Source organism: Oenanthe melanoleuca, chromosome 3 (assembly GCF_029582105.1).
Source record: "Oenanthe melanoleuca isolate GR-GAL-2019-014 chromosome 3, OMel1.0, whole genome shotgun sequence".
Lineage (NCBI taxonomy): Eukaryota > Metazoa > Chordata > Aves > Passeriformes > Muscicapidae > Oenanthe > Oenanthe melanoleuca.
The window spans coordinates 29,706,550-29,727,365 of NC_079336.1; the positions used below are offsets into that span (position 1 = coordinate 29,706,550).

Here is a 20,816-nt window from a genome sequence, read left to right on the forward strand (position 1 = left end):
ATGTGTAGAGTAACGATGCAAAAAAAAGTTAGAAAAATTATTATGAAACATAATCTTTATGTAACTGTATGTGACTTTAAGATTGTATGTTTGGGTGATTTTTCATTTCTTTAAAATACTCTCTAAAATAAGCAGTTTTCCCATAGCTAGAATTGAATTTTTATTGCCTACTTAGATAATTTTTGATTTGCTTTTTTATCTGTGAATTATGCAGAATCTTATTCTGAAGTATAGATAAAAGAGTAGCTGAAAATTGATTTAAACTGGAGATCTTGTTTCTTTACTTACCCTTTCTCTGATACCATTTAAGGCAATTTCTTATTCCCTCCAAACAGCCACGTTTTAAGCTGCCCACATACTTACTTTTGGTAACACCTGGGTTTGTATATCTTAAAGACATAGCAACCTTTTAGGATTTTGAAATTATTTGTATTTTTTGCTTTTCTGATGCATTTTTATTTCATATAGCAAAACATTGACAGAAGGGAATTTTTAGAAAACAAATAATAGTAAATGTTCCTTCTTTTTTTTTTTTCCCAAATTTCCTTTACCCTTAGTAGAACATTTCAAAGATTAGCAGCTTTAACTCATATATTTGTTGCAGCAGAAAGCTTTGTGTCCCTCCCAGTATTTTAAGTGTATTATGCAGTAAGTAGGTATTTGCTATGGTGTGCTGATACTGACTACAATGTTTGACTCTTACATGGTTTCTTTGTGGAGAGAGCTGTGAGTGTGAAGCAAGCAGCTGGATGCATCTCATGCTGGTTGTGGAGGCACTGGTGTTACAGTGCCTGATTTTATCACAGCTTTTTGCCCACTTAATGGCAGGCACACAATAGGTTTGTTTTGAACTAGCCTAAGAATAGCATCTCAGCACTTAAAGGAATGATTGTATTCTTGTATTACCCCATGAGACCTAATGATATTGGTCATCACTGGATGCCTGCTTGGATGATGATTTCTTCAGTGAGATGAACACAAAGTATGTGTTAATGACCTCCTACCACAGCAACTTTTAGAATAGGTAGATTATTTTAAAAGAAGGATGTCATTTAACTTACTTGGGAAGTAGGTGAGGTGAGTCATAATGTTTAAGATATCAAATAATGAACAAAAATAGACTAATATTTGTAAACTGAAGAAAGTTTGGAAAAATAATGATCACCCAACACTACATAAATTTATTAAACTGAGTTGATACTCAGCATGGAACAAGAGTTACACAAATTAAGAATGGGAATTAACAAATATCCAAAAGGAAATGCCTACAGATAATACTTAGTCCACTTGAGAGTGTAGAAGTAACATTTTTTATGTTCTAAAAAATTTGATCTACTCAGGATGGTAGCAAGTGGTGTGAGACTTTCCTTGCTTTGTGATTGGAGATCCCATAAGAGATCTACCTTTATGCAGAGCAATAGAAAAAAAGATGAGTTGGTCAGCTGAGCACACTGAAACCTGTGTAGTCCTCCACAGGATAAATGGTGGAAATTATCTTGTGCAGGGGAAGATATGAAAGGATGGCAGACTTGAGCAAACATGGGTATAAATAATAAATTCAAGTGATTCCTGAAATTAACACATTTCTGGTGTTACAAATGATTCTCCTGAAGTGTCTTGGATAATTTATATTTACTTCCTTTGTAATATCTGTGTAAATGTTTTTGAAATATATCAGTATGCTTCACAGTGGTTTTGTAAATGGATGGGCCGAGATTTCTCTTGGCTGTCATACTGTTTTCCTAATAGTCTAGACTTCTGCCTTCCACTGAGATAACAGTAGCCTTATCAAAAACAAGGAATACAAATAAATGGGTCCAATTTATTTGTACTACAGTGCCTTTACTTAACTACTATTTTCTTTCAAAAAGCTTTATTTTTGCCCCTTTCATTTAGGGGATAAACCCCTTTTTTCCATGTATTGACAAAAGGAAAAACATTGTACTGTGTTATATATTTACATTGAGCTTTTTTCCACTGCTTATAAAATTTGTATTACTTTGTCAAAAAACTCTCCCATAGTTATATAGATGTTTCATACTTCTTTTGTGAGCCTGTTAGTAGGGCACTGTAGCCTTTATATTGATGAAAACTTCTAAAATTAAGGCTGTTTTTAATGGAATAGCACTGTAAATGAGTTAATAATACTACTACTTCTCTTGCGCCTCTGATAGTGCGACTTGTGTTCTGCCTACCACTGTGTAATTTAAGACAAAGAATGTGCACAGTGTGTTGTGAGGCCAAATACATCAACCTACTGGTTTTACATGTAATAGTTTTCAGAAAGAAATCCCAGTTGTGTTTGAAATGTGACTGGATCAGTTGGTAGTTGATCAAAATGTGCTTGCAGCTTATTAGAGGGTAACCTCAATGGTCAGCAGAGGTTTAAGCTTTGGGTTGCTTGTAGGTAGTAGTGTAAACATAGCCTGTTAATCTCAGCTGTCTAACTATTGCATAGTTCTTAGTGTTTTAAAACATCAAACAAATGGCAAGTGATTAGAGGTAAGTAAACAGATATTTTTGGTTTTTTGTTCAGTGCCTACATTTGCATGTATAATTATTAACTCCCCTTAAAAACTCTGTTTAGGTAAATTGCTATTTTTCCCCCTTAATATTAGTAAAGACTTAACATTCATTTGTAATAAAATTTTAAGGAATGAACTGAAAAGTTAGAAAATATGTTCCAATATGAAAATAACCAGGAAACCCGTGGTTCCCCAGTTAAAAATGATAGAGTGTGGAGACATCATCCCAGCAAGACAACTGAGGTTTCATTTAAGTGAGATGTTAGATATGTTACTGACTGGTATGTTGGGGGAGTGGTACAGTGTTTATTTTGGGTTGGTTTTGGTTTTTTCCTGCCTGTATAAATTGCATCATTGAAGCAGTCAACGGGAAGCATGTGATACATGAGTAAATAGACATTGCTCGGTTGCTATGTATTCTGCTCTCTAAAAAAACAGCCTTTCTGGTTCTGGTGCATATGCTTTGCATTTCTCAAGATATAAAAGTATTGGTTCATTTAAAACTTTTGCTAATATTGCTCTAGTCATGTTGTGTGATAAGAGTTACTCTTGTTCATTTTGATTTAAGCCTTGGCTCAGTGTTTTGGTCGTTTGAAATGTGTTACCCTTCTCTTACCTCCCCCCTCAATTGCCCTTTGTTAAAATGGCATGTTGAAATCCTAAAAGTATCAACACAGTACAAAGGTGTTTTGAAAATAGTCATAATTTTTGTATGACCTGAAGCTAGAGAACAAAAAGATTTTTAGAGGTGAAATGATCTGGTTAGGGCAGCAGCATAGGCAAATGCCAGAGCTGCAGATAATATAGGTTGCTGCTCATGTCTATGCTGTAGGGTTTTGTTTGATTTTTAGGATGTGGAAAATTTGTGCAATTGTTAAACTGTGTGTCTACTGATGAATGTTTGAGAAGGCTTCATGAGCCTCCCTTGAAAGGATGATTTTTTCTGAAAGAGAATTAAAAAATGTTGCAGGATGTAAAAATTTTAATATCCATGTGTAGTCTGTACGGAAGTACAACTGTACTCTTTTGCCTCTGTTTGAAATTAGTGATGGATCTACTACACTGTTTGTTTTACCACTGAGTACCTAGAATTGTGGTGCTCTGTAAATGAAAGGAAAATACAACAGTGCCATATTTTCAGTGGCTATATGTTCATTTACATGATTCTTCCCATTTCAAAATCAACTGTGTGCACTGTCTTATCTCCTGAAGTTTCAGAGTCTGTAGATCTCGTCCAACATTTTATTTTATTTTTATTTGCTCTAAGGATATTTGTATTGCATAAGATGGAAGAATAAATTATAACATGAAGGGAGATATTGTGCATGGAAAAAGTTGTTAGGAACTTGAAGGATGGGGCACTGAGGGATTAGTTTATTTATATACGAAGAGCTAAAGTCACTGTGTGTATTGCAAGCCAGCATGTCAAACTGACACAGCTAAGAAATGTTTGTTTCTCTTGTGTAGCTCTTCCCTTTTAACACCTGGCATAACTACTTTTATTTTAAAGAATTTCTGCCTGAATGATCTTGATTATTACAAGTTGGCTAGAGGTTGTATTGTTTTGTTGTAGCCAACATAGGATTAATGAGAAGGGATTTTCTGCAGATTGCTTCTCCTGGAAGCAAGAGCACATTAGACTAATCTAGGCTGCTGTCAGTATGAAATGTGTGATGGGGGTTTCAATTTAAATACTTAAGATTACTTGAGGATAACTGCCTATTACTGAAAATAGTGTTTTAGAGTATTATGGAGTGGCTTTCATTTTTTTGGTATTCTTCCCCATTCTAATGGTTGGGGATTACAGATATTGAAAGTGCTAAAGAAACACATTCTAATAAGCAGTAGAACCAAACTGAATATGTTCTTTTTTATGAAGACATACTTTGGTAATAATTGCTGTGGGATAAAATGTAGTTACATTAAGTGCATGATGAAGTTTGCAGTTTTGAACTACGTACTGGAGCATTGATAGGCATAAACAAAGATCATGTTCATAGGTTAATGAAGTTTTGGACTCAATTTATGCAGAGAGTATAGAATCTTCTAATAGTGTCAGTAATACTGTTGTAACCATATTGAAGATTCAGTAGCATTGGCTGTTTTGAATTAATACTTTTGGTTTTGCTTTTTGCAAAATAATTTGATATACACTCTTGAGTTCAGGTTCATATTATGCATCTGGTCACTCTGTTGCTCATTTCATGTTCATGTTGTTTTATGCATATTTATACAATGTGTATATGATGCATTTAAATGTAGAGGGAAGGGGAAAAAAAAAGCCTTTTGCATTTAAAATATTTTGTGGGTTCTCTATTAGATTACAATGTATGTGCTTTTCTCTCCCACGCATCTAGCGAAGCAAATCTGCTCAGTTTAGATGACAGTGATGGACCTTGCAGTCCCAATGAAGAAAAAAAGGTAAATAATTGGTTTATCTCATGGTGGAAATGTGTCTTTAAGGCTTTTTAAGTTCTAAACAGTATTGTACAGCCATGTGCAATGTAAAGAAATTAAAGTTTGTGTTGTGTTTTAGGAACATATGCTCAAGCTGTTTACCTGCCTACCCTTAAGGTTTTTGTTCCCTTCTTAATCTCTATAGTATTCTGAAAAATATGAGCAAGAATAACTAATTCTAAGTTTAGACAATTAACATAAATACTGTACTAAATATAAAATATATGTTGTACTTTGGTTGGTAAGAAATTGTAGTATGGGTGTATATTTTCCGTGAAATTTGGTATTAAAGCAGTTTGAGAATGAAGCCAAAGTAATATTTATATTAATATTTTGCATTCATTTTCTCCTTCTAACTTCTACACAATCATACAATTATTTTAACATACATGAATTCTGTTGTGACAGTCAATTCGTTGTCGACCTGGAGCTATCGGCCCCAGCAGCGATGCCATAAAAGCATATGCAAGGCGAGGCAAAGCTGGAGGTTTCAAACTTTTTAAAGGGAATGCAATCGGCCTCAACATGATGGGAAATAGCAAGAAACTGAGGTAATACATTTAATTTGTGTTTCCTTGATCATTGATATAAATCAATGCACAATAAAGAGAACTTCTGGTCCGTTCACATTGTGTGCTGTGGGTTTTAAGGAGCTGTACTGTACTGTGCTTCTGAGTAAAGAGGGAAACCTAGATTGTTAGGGTCTTTCCTCTTACAGAATGCTTGATACCACATTAGTAAAGTACCAGAAGACTCTTGTAGTGGATTTAGAGCATTCACTGGCATATTTGTTAGTACCTTATCCACGGTGCCTGCCTATGTTATTGTTGCCTCTATACAGTGATAGCAGGTAGGAAAATATTTTTTACATCCTCATCCAGATTTGCTTCTTTCCATGATGGTAAATTGCCAGGTTAACTCAGAATGTTTTTTGTTTTGTTTTTTTTTATTGCAAGATGCAATTTAATTTTGAATCCACAGACTTTTTTTTAAAGGACTCAGCAAGTCGCCATACTTGTATAGGATAGCTTGAGACTGTCACTTGTGTTTAGAGCTGACAGGAGCAGTTTTTAAGCATTCAGTGTTGTACTTGCTTGTTACTACTGTCCCTAGCTTGTAAGAGATTGATTTCTTTATTTAGTATATAATAAAAAAGTGTTATAGTCACATGACTTTCTCAGGGAGTGTTTCATATTGTTAAAGTGCACTCAGTTTGATAACCTTAGCAGGAAGGAAAAGTTCGTAAGATGCCCAGCTATAGATGGGCCAGTTCTCAAATAACCAATGTATATGTAGCTACATCAGGGATGTCCTTGTCTTCATTTTTGGTGGTTTATCACCATCTGGAAGTTAAACTCCAAATAAGGCACCTCCCTTCTTGCCCCTTCCAGTAAGAGAGGGAGAAAGGCAGAGACTGTGGGTTGAAATAACCATTTACTAAAAGCAAACAGCGGTGGAGTAAGAAATGCACACTGACAGCAGCAATACTAATAACAAAAGCATAGAAAAGTAAAGGAAGTGAGATCATCTGTGTTGTGCTGCACCACTGCTCCACTGCACCAGGCTTGGATTCAGGCTCAGTTCTGCTGCTGCTTTGGACCACTCTGCTGGGCTCAGTTCCACGTGGCTCTGCTGCTTCTTCAGAGCCACATCCCAGAGCCGTGTTCGCGGCTTTTCAGAACCACATCCTGAGGTCACATCTGGGAGGAGTGGGAAGGTGGTGAGTGGCAGCAGCAGAGGGTGGGGTCTGCAGGGCTGATCCCAGCAACTCAGCCCAAGTGAAGAGAGGGAGACATAAATGGCACACTTCTGGCTGGTCCTTATTCTTCCCCCTGACACAACGCGCAAACGTGATTTGAAAGAATAATAATGTAGCCATGCCCACAATGTAGCCCCAAGCTCTGGCTGCTCTCTGCAATCAGGACATGGCTCTTGTGTGCTGTAAGCACTGTTAGTGGGACCATCTTACCATAGTCATTTGAAAAAATAAATCCTTCAAGTTCTGTGTGATATATATTCTTTCCTGCTATTCTGGTCTTAATGCTTGATGTCTTAAGATAAACTACTGGATTGTTATGTGAAACTTAAATGAATGTGAATCTGTCAGGGCTCCTCTGCTCTCTTTCATTATTGAAGAAACCTGTGTATCTACATTATACTTGTTCTTTGTTTTGAGTACACCTTTAAAATAAGATTCTTCTAATTTTCTGGTAGCTAGAATTTTTCCTTTGTCTGGCTGTGGAATTTGTAGTGAAATCCAGCCTTTCCATGTAGCTTTCTTTGTTAAAGCAGTCATACATGGCTGTACATGTATATTTATACATATTGTACAGGTGTGTTTTTTTTAAGTTCCAGAAGTGTAAGCAGGTTTTGTTTTAAGTTAAATAGTTACTGAGGTTTTTTTAGATGGTCTAAGCATGTAGTTCAGACATTCTGTTACCTGGATTGGAACTGCCTTCTATTGACAAATAATACAAAATAAACCTATGACCTAGTAGGATTTATAAAATTAAACTAAAAAAGTAAAATCTTTGGCATGTAAATGGGCACCCACTTCTTGTCTAGTACTGAGCTGCATACTGAATTTTAATGAAAAATCTTAATAAACTGTCATTAATGAAGTACTGTTGTGAATAATGGATGTATAAGCCACTGTGACTGCTTCTAACATTTTGGTCACTGCATTTTGTGGTTATGCTCCAAGTAATTATCTCAATTTAATAACTTCATTGGGATATTGTTGTACCTTTCATAATGTGTATCAGTAAAGGTTTGGGATCTAGTCATTTTACTGATGATTGCTGGTTCATTCACTTTGATATGTGGAATGGAAGGTGCTTAATAGTTTCTCTTTCAATATTTAGACTTTTCACCTAGAGAAGATTCTGAAAGTTGATAATGCAGTTAAGCTGCTAGATTAAATATAAGAAGATCAGATACTTGATATTCTTTGTCTGTTCATGGTGATCTTTACCACAATGTTGTAGTCTTTTTTCCCATCTTCTCTGCCTCTGTACTAAAAATTTCAGATCAATGGGGCTTGACTCAAATGAATATTATTCTGGTAGAATAGTCCCTAAAATTCAGAACATAAGAGGTAGAAGGAAGGGAAATGCAAGGACAGTGAGAAGAAATATTTGCTGTACTTGTTTGAGGAATTTAAATCAAGCAAAAGGCTATGATCTGTTACGTGGTTAAGCAAATCCAGTATCAAACTCTTAACCTAATTAGTTTTCGTTGTATTTTTTTAATCATGAGGCCTTTAAATAGCTTTATTTTTGCTGGCTTTGAATAACTTTTATTAAGGCCCTTTTATATTTTCTTTGATAATGTTTTGTTAAAATAGTTATTTGATGAACAGCAGAATTAATGTCGTTTGTAATTGTATGTTTTTGACATGTTGTTCTTTCTTTACTTCCATCCATTTGCCCAGTGCAAGATTTTTGTTGTTTTTTCTATTAAATATGTGGTGTTAAGAATTTAGTAGGATCAGCTGATAGCATGTGATAGTAAAACCTTGTTTTGGTTAGAGCCAAATCAAATCATTCAGGCTTCAAATCATTCTGTGGTTTCTGAGCTAACCTTAATGAAGAATGTACTGTTAAAATACTGTAAGTTCTTTTTAGAACATTTGTTCTTTCAAGGAACTTTCTGACCATTACATCACCCTGCTTTTTGTGCGTTGTATTAATTTTCAAGAAATTGTGCTGAAACTTGCAAATTCATATTACAGTTCTGATGTGCCTGCTTTGCACCTCGCTAGGCCTTTGTATTTTCTGGTGTTTCTGTCTGTGTTGGGTAGGTTCCATTCAGAGAACAAGATTATAGAGCAGATTGTGTTTTACAGCTGTCCTAGTTGGAAACATATCTGACACCATATGAACCATTTAAGTGTGCCATCTAGAACAGTCTGCTTTGTCTCAAATCTGATCCCTGAGCAGTCTGCAATACTCTATTCCAGCACCTACTGGAGTTTTCACTACATGAGTGTGAGGCAAAAAGCAAAAGTGCTGCTTAACCGTTTTCTTCTGCTGTGGGGGCGCAAGACAGATTTTCACAATCATGATAGTTTGGCAAATGTCAGATCCAACAAACATAATGGTAAAACAGGAGATACATAGGCTTGCTTGCTTGTTTGAAGTCCTTAGGTCTTAAGCATTTGGGAAGGCATTCCTGCACTCTACTTCTGTTTTTTTTTCTAGTATCTTTTTCAAAGACATGAAATGGGAAGCCAGAGAGGATTTGAGACATTCTAAAGTATTTAGGGCAAGTAGCTGTCAGCTTTTTATTTCTGAGGTGGCAAATTAGACAGAAATTTGACTGTAGATTGATCTGGATGATGACTGATCTTCTGGAGTTGCATAGCCTTGACTAAGAAGTGAGATGAGTGTGTTTACTTTCAGGAGGTTGGTGTTTGCATGGATGCTATTAGTTTTCAAGATGTTGGACTGTAAACTCAGATGGTTTATAATGTTTTTAAATTTCATATTCTAGAAAAGAGAATTTAACCCTTTGGGTTTGTTAAGTCTTGTTCTGTTATGTTTATGGTTATATTAGGAGCAGTCAGAAATGCTCTGAAAGCTTGTAATCTTGACTTACGTAAGGCTACCAGAAGGGTTTGTAATGCTGAACTGAAAATTAAAAAGCAAACTAACAGTTTACTCATTTTCTTCTTTTGGGGGAATGTAAAGAAGGGATTGGGAATTGGTTGTCAACTTTTTTTGAATTGTGGTACTTTGGGTTTCTTTTCATTGTTCATAACAGGACATATGGCAAGATAATATTTCTGAGAAATAGTATTATTTGGAATGCTCTTTCACATCATTTTGTCTAGTGCAATTAAAATTTCCAAGCAATTTGAAAAGCACAATTTAAGCACTGTATTCCAGGCAATTTGAAAAGCACAGTTTAAGCACTTTATTTCCGTAATTGGAAACAGTTTGCGTCATAAACATACTGTCTGTTAAAAGTTCTGTGATTTTTGAACATTTCAAGCATAGTATTGTGTGTCCTGTCACAGCAGTGTGCAAGATAATTCTTAGGGTTTAATGATCTCTGAAGGAGCACTGTATTATTGATCTACTGTATCTTAATGTCAGCTTTTACTAGAGAGGGTAATGATAAGAAATCTTCTCTCCATAATTGCTGGTTTTACATAATAATGAGATAAAAGTCAAAAGGTAACAAAGGAAGAAACCCAAGAAATGCTAAGATACACTGGTGAATGAGAGTCCTGTTGAGATATGAGTACCTGAGACTTGTTCATTTTTTCTTTTTGAAATGTGTTGATTTTTTTTAGTTACAACTCATCTTGCATCCACAAATTTGTTGTGTTTACCCTTTTTTATGAAGGTTATCACTGAATTCAGCCAGTTCACATTTTGCCCCTTAAATCATATTGAAAAAGGTAATATTATGCCTTAATAAAATGAGAGATGAAAGTATAAAAATAGTTATAAATGGTTACAAGTAATTTTAAAAGGCAGTGTCTTTTTGCAGTACAGGGTTGAGTAAAAAAATCTTTACCTTTTCTTTCAGGAAAAAAAATTGTGTATATTCTTATGTGTCCATTTCATTATAAGGCCAAATGTTTTTATGCAAGGATCCTAATTATGTGTATTATTGGCTCAGATATATTTTAATTCTTGGTGTTGTGTAAAATTAGGACACCACATGTTTTACCTAAGACTGTACAAAGACACCAGAGTCTTTTCTTAAGCATTTTTCTGTATGTTTGCAGTGAAAATGCTCAGAATATATCTGGCCCTGTTACTGTGGTACACGGCAGACGCTTTCACCATGCACACGCACAAACAACCGTAGTAAAAACAGCAGCCCAAAGGTAAGACTAATTACATTTGTTTCTCCAGATGTTTCAATTGTAAAAATTCTCTCTGGTTTTGTATGCAGTGGTTTTCCTTATGCTATGAAGTGTTTTAAGAAAGTGTAAGTAATCATATGGATGCATTCTTGATTATGAGCTTTGACCTTAATTACTAAAGTTTCATAAAACCGTTTAGGAATTACTGTCATATAATACTAGAATTAAGTAATTTTGAAGAACACTGGCAGGTAGTAGGAAAGCACCTGCTAATATAAATATTTTGAGAAAATACTTTGAAATACACAAACAGAGTTTGCAGTAGAAATTCACATAACTGACAACTTGATCAGCAAATCACTAAGTCACAGCAACTCCAGCTTGTGTAAGACCCATGTAAATATTAAATTATCGATCTGAAGATTGTATATGGTCTGTAAATATAGTGTAAAATATTGGAACATCTAACAGAAGCAAGGTTTTGCATCTATGTAAATGATTTTTAGAAAGGATGACTGGAAACCAGGGTATCTTACTGATGCTGAATTGAACTTCATTGTTTTGAAACTTAAAACCCTACCAGATTCTGTAAATTGCAGAGTTGGTTCTAGGTGTGTTTTGGACTCTGTGTGTTTCACAAACATGAGATAGCAACTGTTTTAAGGAATTTTCTTTCAAAGTTTATCCATTCAGAGCTCTTTTTGTTTATGAATTTTGTGGATTTCCAGCATCCCTCATGAGAGCTCTATCCTGTCTACATTTTGTAGTTTACCTTCTCTGCCACCTTTTTTCTTCTCTGTTTTTTAGTATAGATTTTTTAGGGTGGTAGGATCATATACAGGCATTATCCTTTTTTTTTTTTTCATCTTACTTTCCTCAGTTAGGTTTGCTGATTTCAGGAAAAGAAAGCTCATAAACTATTGTGAATGAATGATGTGATCCAGACATGTATTAATCTGGCATTGAATAAACAGACTGAAAAAGGAATTCTGCAGTCACAAAATAAGAGACATATAGAACAGTTTGGGTTGGAAGGGACTTTAAAAGCCAACTGGTGCAATCCCCTACCACAAGCAGTGTTTCCTTCAAGTAGATGAGGTTGTTCAGAGCCCCATCCCACCTGACCTTGAATGTTTGCAGGGGTGGGGCAGCTACCACTTCTCCAGGCAGCCTGTTTCAGTGTCTCGTCACCTCATTGTAAAACACTTCTTTCTTCTATCTAGTCTGAATCCACCCTTGTCCTATTGCAACAGGCCCTGGTAAACTGTTTGTCCCCATCTGTCTTTCAGGCCCCCTTCAAGTACTGTAGGCCACAGTAAGGTCTCCCAGAGCCTCCAGTTCTCCAGGCTGAACAGCCCCAACTTTTGGAGCCTTTCCTCACAGGAGAGTCGCTGTGTTATCTTGTCCTTGAGCACTTAGGCTGTTGCTGCTTTCTGTTTCCAACAGTACTATAGTCTGTAAATGGTATATAGGCATATATATGGTATATAGGATGGACATTTCCTTCCCCTTAGTAGTAGCACATGCAGTAGTAGGTATCTCTCTTTCAGTTCTCTACATTTCTTGTCATCAGTGCAAGGCTGAGGGCTAAAAAGGATTGGCAGGTTTTGCCTTGAGTTAAGCTAAAAGATGGGGTTTATGTTATCACTGTGGTTTTGGCTGAATCAGCTTTTTTCTGAATGTTCTTTTTCTTGCATGAAGTCCTTTTTAGAATATTTTTGTTCAGTGTTGCATTGAGGAAAATGTGAGTCATCTTTAAGCATTCACACTCTTACCTTTCTGGTTGGTTTTATTTGTGTATGTTTGTTTGCTTTTGTTTATTTGTGGGGATATTTTTGGGAGGAGTTGTTTATTTGTGGGGTTTTTTGTAATTCTGAAGGATAAAATTTTGATATGCAGTGCTAATGAAAATTATTTGAATTGAGCAAAATCATGCAAGACTGCCTTGAATATTGACTTAATAGTATTCCTGTACTTGATTGAGCTTTGCTTTGAAATGGTTCTTCAGACAGCCAGTCAAAATGGATTCATCTTACAAAGTTCAGTGCCATAGGTTTCTTCAACCTGCTCTAGAGACTCTTAATCTTCAGGGGGTATTAGATTTGCCTGCATGCCTTTCTTGCCTGTGGGATTTACTTCTTTATAAGCCTACAACGTAATGTGAAGAAAAAAAGGATATAACGTGCAGAGAGAAAACTAATGCATAACATAAACAAGCTGAATATTGTGTGAAGTAATTGGATAGTAGTCATCTTGAGTGTTCTAAATATGTTTTCTTTTGGATTGTTGTTGTAGTTCATTTACATTAGCAGCAGACAATTAACTCTTATGCTAGGAATATTTTTGGATTTTTAAAGGCAGGAAATAGTCATAACAATCCCAAGCAGTATGTTTGTTACTGGAGGGTATCAGAACCAGCATGATTTAATTGACTGAGGGTGAGCTTTACATAGGAACTTTGCAAATGTTTAATTCCAGTAGCTTCTGACTCAACTGACTGCTTTTTAAAAGCTTCTAAATCTGTTTCTGAATTAGTGGATTGAAAATTAATAAAATATGGATTCCTGACAGACTTTTTTTTTAATAAAGAAAGGAAGAGAGGTTACAGGGCTACTTGATATTGAAAACACAGGTTTCTGAGTGAGAAAGCAATAGTCAGAGAAACACCAACTAAAATAGTACTATTTAAAGCTGACCATAATATGACATTCCAGGCCATATAAAGTGGGTAATATATTTTGGTCATATGTTTTTACTTGTGTAGGAATTTTTTGATATCCTTTTTTGGCTAGTCTTTACTTACATTAGGCAATAGTGAGTTTAAAAGTAAATGCTGGTGGTGATTAATCAGAAAGGACTATTTGCAGAAAATGTGAGTGGCAAACCAAGAATAAAGTTCTAGGTATATATCAAGACAGAAAAGCTGATAGCATGGAAATTGAGCTCTAAATTGTTTCCTATGCTAATTTGCAGGTGATGCAAAGTTAATGTTCTGTTAATTTTTTGCATTTGTGGATTGTTTTATGGCGTGGCGATCTGTAACCACGTGGGGAAGATTTTATCTTTATCTATATAACCTAATATATTGTCCTTAAATCAATGGTAGGTTTTTGAAAGGTTAGCCAAAAATAAAAACATTATTAAATGTGTTGGGCAATTTTAGTCTCTGTCATTGACATTACAGATTCTGTTAATCACACTGGGTTCTTTGCTGGGGATGGTGTCACATGGAACAAGTTGATTATGAACTCAGTTATAATCTCTATCAAGTTGAATTTTTATATGATTTGTACTGCATTTCTTATCTCCAGTTTTTTTTTGCGCATGCATGTTAATTTAAAGTCATGAGTATCTGTTGCACTCATATGAAAAATATGGTTCTAGCACGACAAAATTTGGTATTTCAAAATAATATTATGATAAATATTAATGGTTTTTCCAGTGGAATCTGGAGATTAAATTAAAATTTGTTCATGTCTGATACAACAAATTTTCAGATATAGCTTGCCCTAGTGTTGTAGTTGGTTCACACTATTTTGCTTCATTTAATGGATGCATAGTTCTGTCTTATGCTATTGACTGATTGTTCTTCCAGACCTGGCATTGAAATAGCATGTACCACATGTTTAACAAATCTTATGCATGAGCTGCATGAAGCACTTGGTAGGGATAATGATCAATCTAGAGTTCCTATCTCTTAATCTTCCTGAGGTATAAAAGTGAGAATTCCTTTAAATGCATTATATTGGTGAGGAATTTTAAAACAAACAATTAAGGCATCTAATGTAATGACAGTGCATGGTATTGTGCATTCTGGAAGTTTTTTCCTGCCTTTAAGTTTCCTTAGCATTAGGTATGTGTTCCTTAACAGGATGACTCTTTGAGCACCTGTAAACAAGTTACATACAAGTTACAACAAGTTATATGTTAAGTGTGCCAAGGATGCAAAGATGTAGGATATGTCTCTGTCGACATGGTTTGAATCTGAATGCATTGATAAACTGGGATGTGACCTGGACAGAAGCAGTGTTTATTGTCAGTAAAGGCTGGCTCCAGCTGGGAGCAATTCTTCTCCATCTTCACACAGCACTGGCTCGTTACCTCCCCACCCCAGTTTTAAGTTGCCACCGTAACATTCAGTTTTGAAGTCCTTTTACTCTCTTTCCAAAGCAATATGGAGATGGAATGTACTTTCATATTGCACTCTGTAGGATTATCAGGACTGCATTCTTACCTGCTTTGCTTCCACTCCTGCTGTTTTCTGAGGAACAGGAAACTTAGTTTCTTCTATTCTTCTGAATGTACTGTTTGTGAAAAGGAAAGGAAGATGAGATTTTATTTCTGTGTAATATCATTACTCTGTTTAGTTTGGCTGAAGTAAAACAGGAAACAATTTGAATTTGTTCCGGTTTAGAATACAGTTAATGTAATCCATGTATGTTTGTTAGGAAGTTTGTTAGGCTTTTGATGTTTGGGAGGAACAGTCACGTAGCTTAAAAGCTTACAGCATTCCATATTGCAGACTTCGAAAAGACAGAAGACATGTAGATGCTATTTTCCAGTTGTCTGTGTGCTAAGCTTAGATTTATTTTTATATCAGTCTTATACAAAGGACCAGAATTGTGAGCATCAGCATTCATTTCTGTGTTAACTGATGTTAATGGAGGTGCTTGTAAAACTAGTGGCCCTAGTTCCTAGGTTCTTTTGGCAGGTGTTTTTTTTTTTGTCTTAATCTCAGAAGGAGGTTTCAATTTATCCTTCTCTAGCCTTTCCATGTCGTTTCTTAAATATTTAAGGACTGCTGCTGAAATTTATTTCTCAATTTAAACACTTATGTGCTTTTTAATAGTTGGAAACAAGTTCTTACATGTTTTTTTTTCTCTTTTGCATGGCTGTCAGGGATTGTTTTAGTGGTTGACCTCTGTCTTAGAAGTCTTTTCCAACCTTAATGGTTCTGTGATTGGAAGTGAGGCTTGATAATTTGTGTATTAGAACTCTATCTGATTGACTTCTGCATTGCAAGTGAATTGAGATGACCAGGTTAAGTTCACAGTTAATCAAATTTTACTAATTGAAAAAGAGACAAGTCAATGTATTTAGACTACTGACTATTGCCTGTCTGTGAAGTAGTGGTTGTGCATTTCTAATTACTTTGTGGAGAAAAAATGTGGTGAAAAAATTATAATGCTTGTTTGAAAATTAAACTGGTGAGTGAAAGACAATGAAATGGTTACAATTTATATTTAATAACTTTTGCATTTAGTGATGTGCAACACATGTGGGGCTTTACATCTTATGTGTTTTTTTCTTTTTTCATATTTTAAGCAATCTGGACCGAAAGGAAAGGTAAGCTTACTGTTGATCAAATGAGCATGGCAATAAGCAATAAGAAAATTAACTGATTGAGTGCTATATTAGTGCTGCTTAAAGAATGTTCAATCCAGTCAGTCATATCTGCTCATATGTGATAGGGGTTGATTGCTTTTAGTTCTGTTTTTATGGTTCACTTACTTGCTTTTATTGAAAAAGGACTTTTACATCCATCTCTAAGTAATGCTTTGTTATTGTGAATTTTAGGTAGTTTTCCACAGGAAATTTATTTATATATCCAATCCAAAATTGCATAAACATTCTCTGGATTTTAAGAATTCAGTGCTAATTCTTTTTGTAGAGCAGCAAACTTTGTGTAACACAATAGTTCTAAAGCATCCTAGTAAAATGACTCTGAAGCTCTTAGTAGGCTATTTTACAGCTTTCACTCTATCATCACAGCTTGGTTTGAATTGCATTAAAGGTTTTCATTGCATTACTGTATATTTTGTTCATGAAGTGCATATGTTAAAGCAGTTAACAGAAAATGTATAGCAAAACCTGACACACTGGGTTTTTATTGTTCATTTCAGGCTAATTTCTCACTTGTTTTAAGTCTGGTTTATTGCTATTAATATTTTGGTAGCAGTCTGAAATACCATACATTTTTTTTTTTCATACATAGCTTAAATTTGTATGTTAGTGGAAATATTTTCTTGATAGTAATGAACTCACTGAGTTTTTGTAAATATTCTGTCTGTGTAGGGGGCTGTTGGCAGTATGAGCTTGATATCAGGTTGAATTGTTTAAAAGTATATATAATGTTTAACTAATAATGATATAAATAGCACAAGTTCTTTTTTAATTCAGGATTTTCTCAATTTATTTCAAATTCAGAAAATCAAGGCTTTCTGCTTTACTGCCTTTAGTTACTTTTTAAAAGAACTATCAAATAGATACTCATCAGCCAGTTCGTGTCACTGTGTGACATGGAAGAAAAGGTTTGAGTTCCATGCTGGTGTGATCGTAATTTTCTCATGCGGACACCTGCTGCTTCTCATCCAGTACTACTGGATATGTTCCTTTTTCTTTGCCTGCTTTTTGTTGTTGTCCTAGCAGGGGAAGATGATGTAGGCAGGAGCTGCTAAATTTAGCTTTAATCATTATTGCCATGATAAGTACAGCAGCAGCAGCTCCTGACTTTCTGGGCCAAATGGGGTTGCTGACCTGTGTTCTGAAAACCGTATTCCCTGTGCTGCTGCTTCTCTTTTCAGCCTTCAGTTTTTGTACTCTGCTCTTCCTCTAACACATACTGAAGGTAAATCTCACCTCAGCAGCCTTGTGCTTCAATCTTATTGTGCTTTTACTCTCTTCTTGTGTAATAATGTAGAAACCAACAGCCTGCCTGCAGTGATACATCTCCAAATAATGCATATAGAAGCAGAGGAAAGGCTGAATAAGGCAGCCTCTCAAAGAGCCAGGCTGTATATTAAATACAGCTCTCGTGTAAGCCTGCACCTCAGCAAAATTAGGAGTTGGTGCAGCCTTTTTGATGTGGCTTGTAGCAAATCGTAGGTAGCACTCCCAAATTCTCAGATCCAGATGTTTCTTCATGTTTATTTGCTTTCTGACATAGAAATTGTGGGCCTGCCCCTTCCTCTCATTCCCCCCCCCCCCGCATTTCTGGGTTTTTTTTGTTTTTCTAGAGAAGGATTTTTAAGTGAAAATGTCGCTTTGTCTCAAGAGTTTCATAAAGGTCTGTCTACCAGGCCAATATGAAGATACTAAGGTCCAATTCCATCAGCAAGAGAATATAGCAGTAATAATGAATGTTTGCTGAAAATACAAAATCAGTGACGCCATTCTGTCAGGGCCAAACACGCTTACTTACAATATTATAGCATTTAGCAATTAAAATATGTCAAAAGTTCATTATGCTACACAATCCAGACTGCCTCAATATTTCAGTTCTGTGTGTTGCAGAAAAAGTGTAATTTTTCTGGTTCCCATAATCAGTGTTTTGCTGTTTGATGCTTTACTACTTCCTGAGATTGCTTTTTATCAAATACTTGTCTTCCCTTGTACTTAAAGTCCGTATAATCTAGGAGCTAAACAAGTTGCCTAAAATTGTTTCACATCTCTGAGCATTGTTTTTTTTAACTGTTAGATACAGTATATAGGTAATCTTGCCTCTTGATCAGCCAGTTTAATCTCTCAATTATTCCCATTGAAGTGGAAGACTTAGTTTGGACAGGGTTTAATGCCTTAAAGAAGGCATTTGTTTAGAAGTGCTGTATGTTCTTAAATCTGTTCTATGATTTTTTTTTTTCCTTTTCCAAATAGTCCTTTTAAAGGTATATATAATGTTTGATTTAAAAAACCACCAGTTTCCCTTCTGTTTCTGCACTCACACACAATTAAATGTCTCCGTGTACTAGATATTTTACTGGAGAAGGTATTAATGGATCTGCGATCTCCTTCTGTGCTCAGAAGGAAAACTTTGTTTTCTAGTCTGTAAAAACTTTATGGTAGTGTGCTATCCCTTTTTCTTTGTGGATTTTTCAGGAAAGAAAAGTAGTAGAAGGTACCTAAAGTTGCTGCCTTCTTGTGGAAGGGCTGTCACTGTCTCCAAGAAAGCATTATTTTTTATTTTTTTAAGTTTAAATTTAAAATTAAATAGTCTTTAAAGTTGCCTTCACTTTTCTTTCTAATTCAAAGCAACTTCAAGCTTGACCTTGAATTGCTAACCACACTAAAGTGTGTTGCGAAGTGTCAGTTGTCTTGGAGCTGGTTTTTGTGACTTGGGTTTGGGTGCTACTGGTGCATTACTATTGTGCATATATGAGTTCTATATTATGGGAGAAGAAAGGTACACTTTTTTTTTTGCTACTGCTTCTGTATTCTTGCAGGTGTGGCTGTTTAATAGCTATAAATACAAGTCTATCCTGCTAACATAAAATTCAGACAGTGGTACATAATGCTAGTGTATTCTGATTTATTGTAAAAGGATTATTTAGCCTTATATGATAAATAATGAATTTATCATCTTAGTAAGATGAATATATTTTGCATATTAAACATGTAATATAAATGTATGATTCTTAGAAGAAAAATTATAACATAGAAATGTCCAGAGACCTTAAATTGTCAACTAGATTTTAAAAGAAATTTTAGTACTCTAAGTCTGCCGTATCATTTGCTTTGTTTGCTTTCAGTTAAATGACAAATAGCTTCAATATTGTTTCTGTTAAATATCATTTAAGTGTTATGTATTTTAGACATCTTATTGAAAATAATTTTTCTAGAAGTAATTGTGTTCAAAACAAGACTTATTCTTGGGAAATACTAGTGAAAGCTAATAATAACACAACAGCTTGCATACCCTTACTGCAGTGTTTGTATTTTTCAAATCTAAAATGATGTTACAAGGTTTTTTTACCCATTAGAATGCCATGAGCATTGGTTTTGATAGTACAGCTTCTCGTGATGATGAGTTTGAGCTGCCTTTTATTTCCACTAATTCTGCCTTAGACTAATTTCACATGATTTGAATTTTTTAAGGAAAATTATCTAAAAAAATAATGTTTTTAATTTATAATGAATATTCGTACTGATTTTCCAATTTTGGTTCAATTTTTGTGTGTCCATGTATTAAAAAATTTTCTGGGGGAGCAGGACTGTTTCAGAAATACATTTGACACAATCAGTAAGAAATAAATTACCTAATCTGTCATCTGCGATACGTTTGCCAGCAGTCATGATAAAGTGCTATGACATCTCTACATTCTGAGTAGCTGTGCTTGTTTGTCAATCCTTCTTTCTGCCAGAATTTTCTTTAAAGATGCAGCCCATCAATACAGTCAAATGTGTTTGGTATTAGGTAAGAAGTGTCCCAAAGGGCATTGTAGATTAATCATGTTCCAGAGATGTTAGTTATTAACATTATCTAGAAACGCAGAAAATTCAAAGGTTTTATAATTTGAGGCATTAAGAAATGCTGTGCTGAAAGAAATAAAATCTTATACCTTCATCTAAAGTCTGCTTCAGCCATAGCCAAATTTTTTTGTCAGATGGGTCCTCAAAATTTAGCTGTTAGTAGAGATGTTACTGCCTGCAGCTGTTTGCTTTGTGCTTTTGCTGTTGATTAATGTTCTTGTAATCAGAGGTAGCAGTATGGGACATATGTGACCCATTTGCAGCCCAGTGCTTAACTTTCCAATAAAACCAGTTTCTGGTGAGTTTGTTGGCAAGGCTTCCTGTGTTTCAGATGTGTGCCATCCTCTGTTATGACAAGAATAGTGATCTGTAGCTGCAGGACTCAGTAAGCACTGAGAAAGAAAAGTGCTACAAACAGTAACCTACATGAACTGAGCTTCAGGAGTCTTAGTTTGCTATTAGCATGATTTAATACACATGTGTGTAAACTGAACACATCTTTCAGGAGACTCAGATCTTCCTGTAATGCCATATATTACATTCACTTGCACAAAAATATGTGATACCTATATTATGCAAGTTATACCAACAAAAGACTTATTATCCAGTAATTTGTCTATATTACAATATTTAAAAAACAAATATATAGGAACCATGTCTGCTGTGTTGTTCTTTCTGGTTTTTGACCACAATAGTTTTTGACATAGGATCTCTTTCCTCTGGTTTGTATCTTCTCTTCCTGTTTTTTAAGTTGTGGAACTTGTGGA

General features: G+C 35.1%; 1 protein-coding gene across 3 annotated transcripts in view; it reads left to right on the plus strand.

Annotated features, from left to right (window-relative positions):
• Window positions 1-20,816, plus strand: part of SENP6 (SUMO specific peptidase 6) — a 72,545-nt gene that overhangs the window by 19,272 nt on the left and 32,457 nt on the right. For 2 of the 3 annotated variants that reach the window (XM_056486904.1, XM_056486906.1), the window contains 4 exons: window positions 4,883-4,946; window positions 5,391-5,533; window positions 10,723-10,824; window positions 16,129-16,149. In XM_056486904.1, coding sequence (XP_056342879.1) covers window positions 4,883-4,946; window positions 5,391-5,533; window positions 10,723-10,824; window positions 16,129-16,149 — 330 coding nt within the window. The remainder of the gene's footprint in view (window positions 1-4,882; window positions 4,947-5,390; window positions 5,534-10,722; window positions 10,825-16,128; window positions 16,150-20,816) is intronic. The other variant, XM_056486905.1, reaches the window with a different exon arrangement.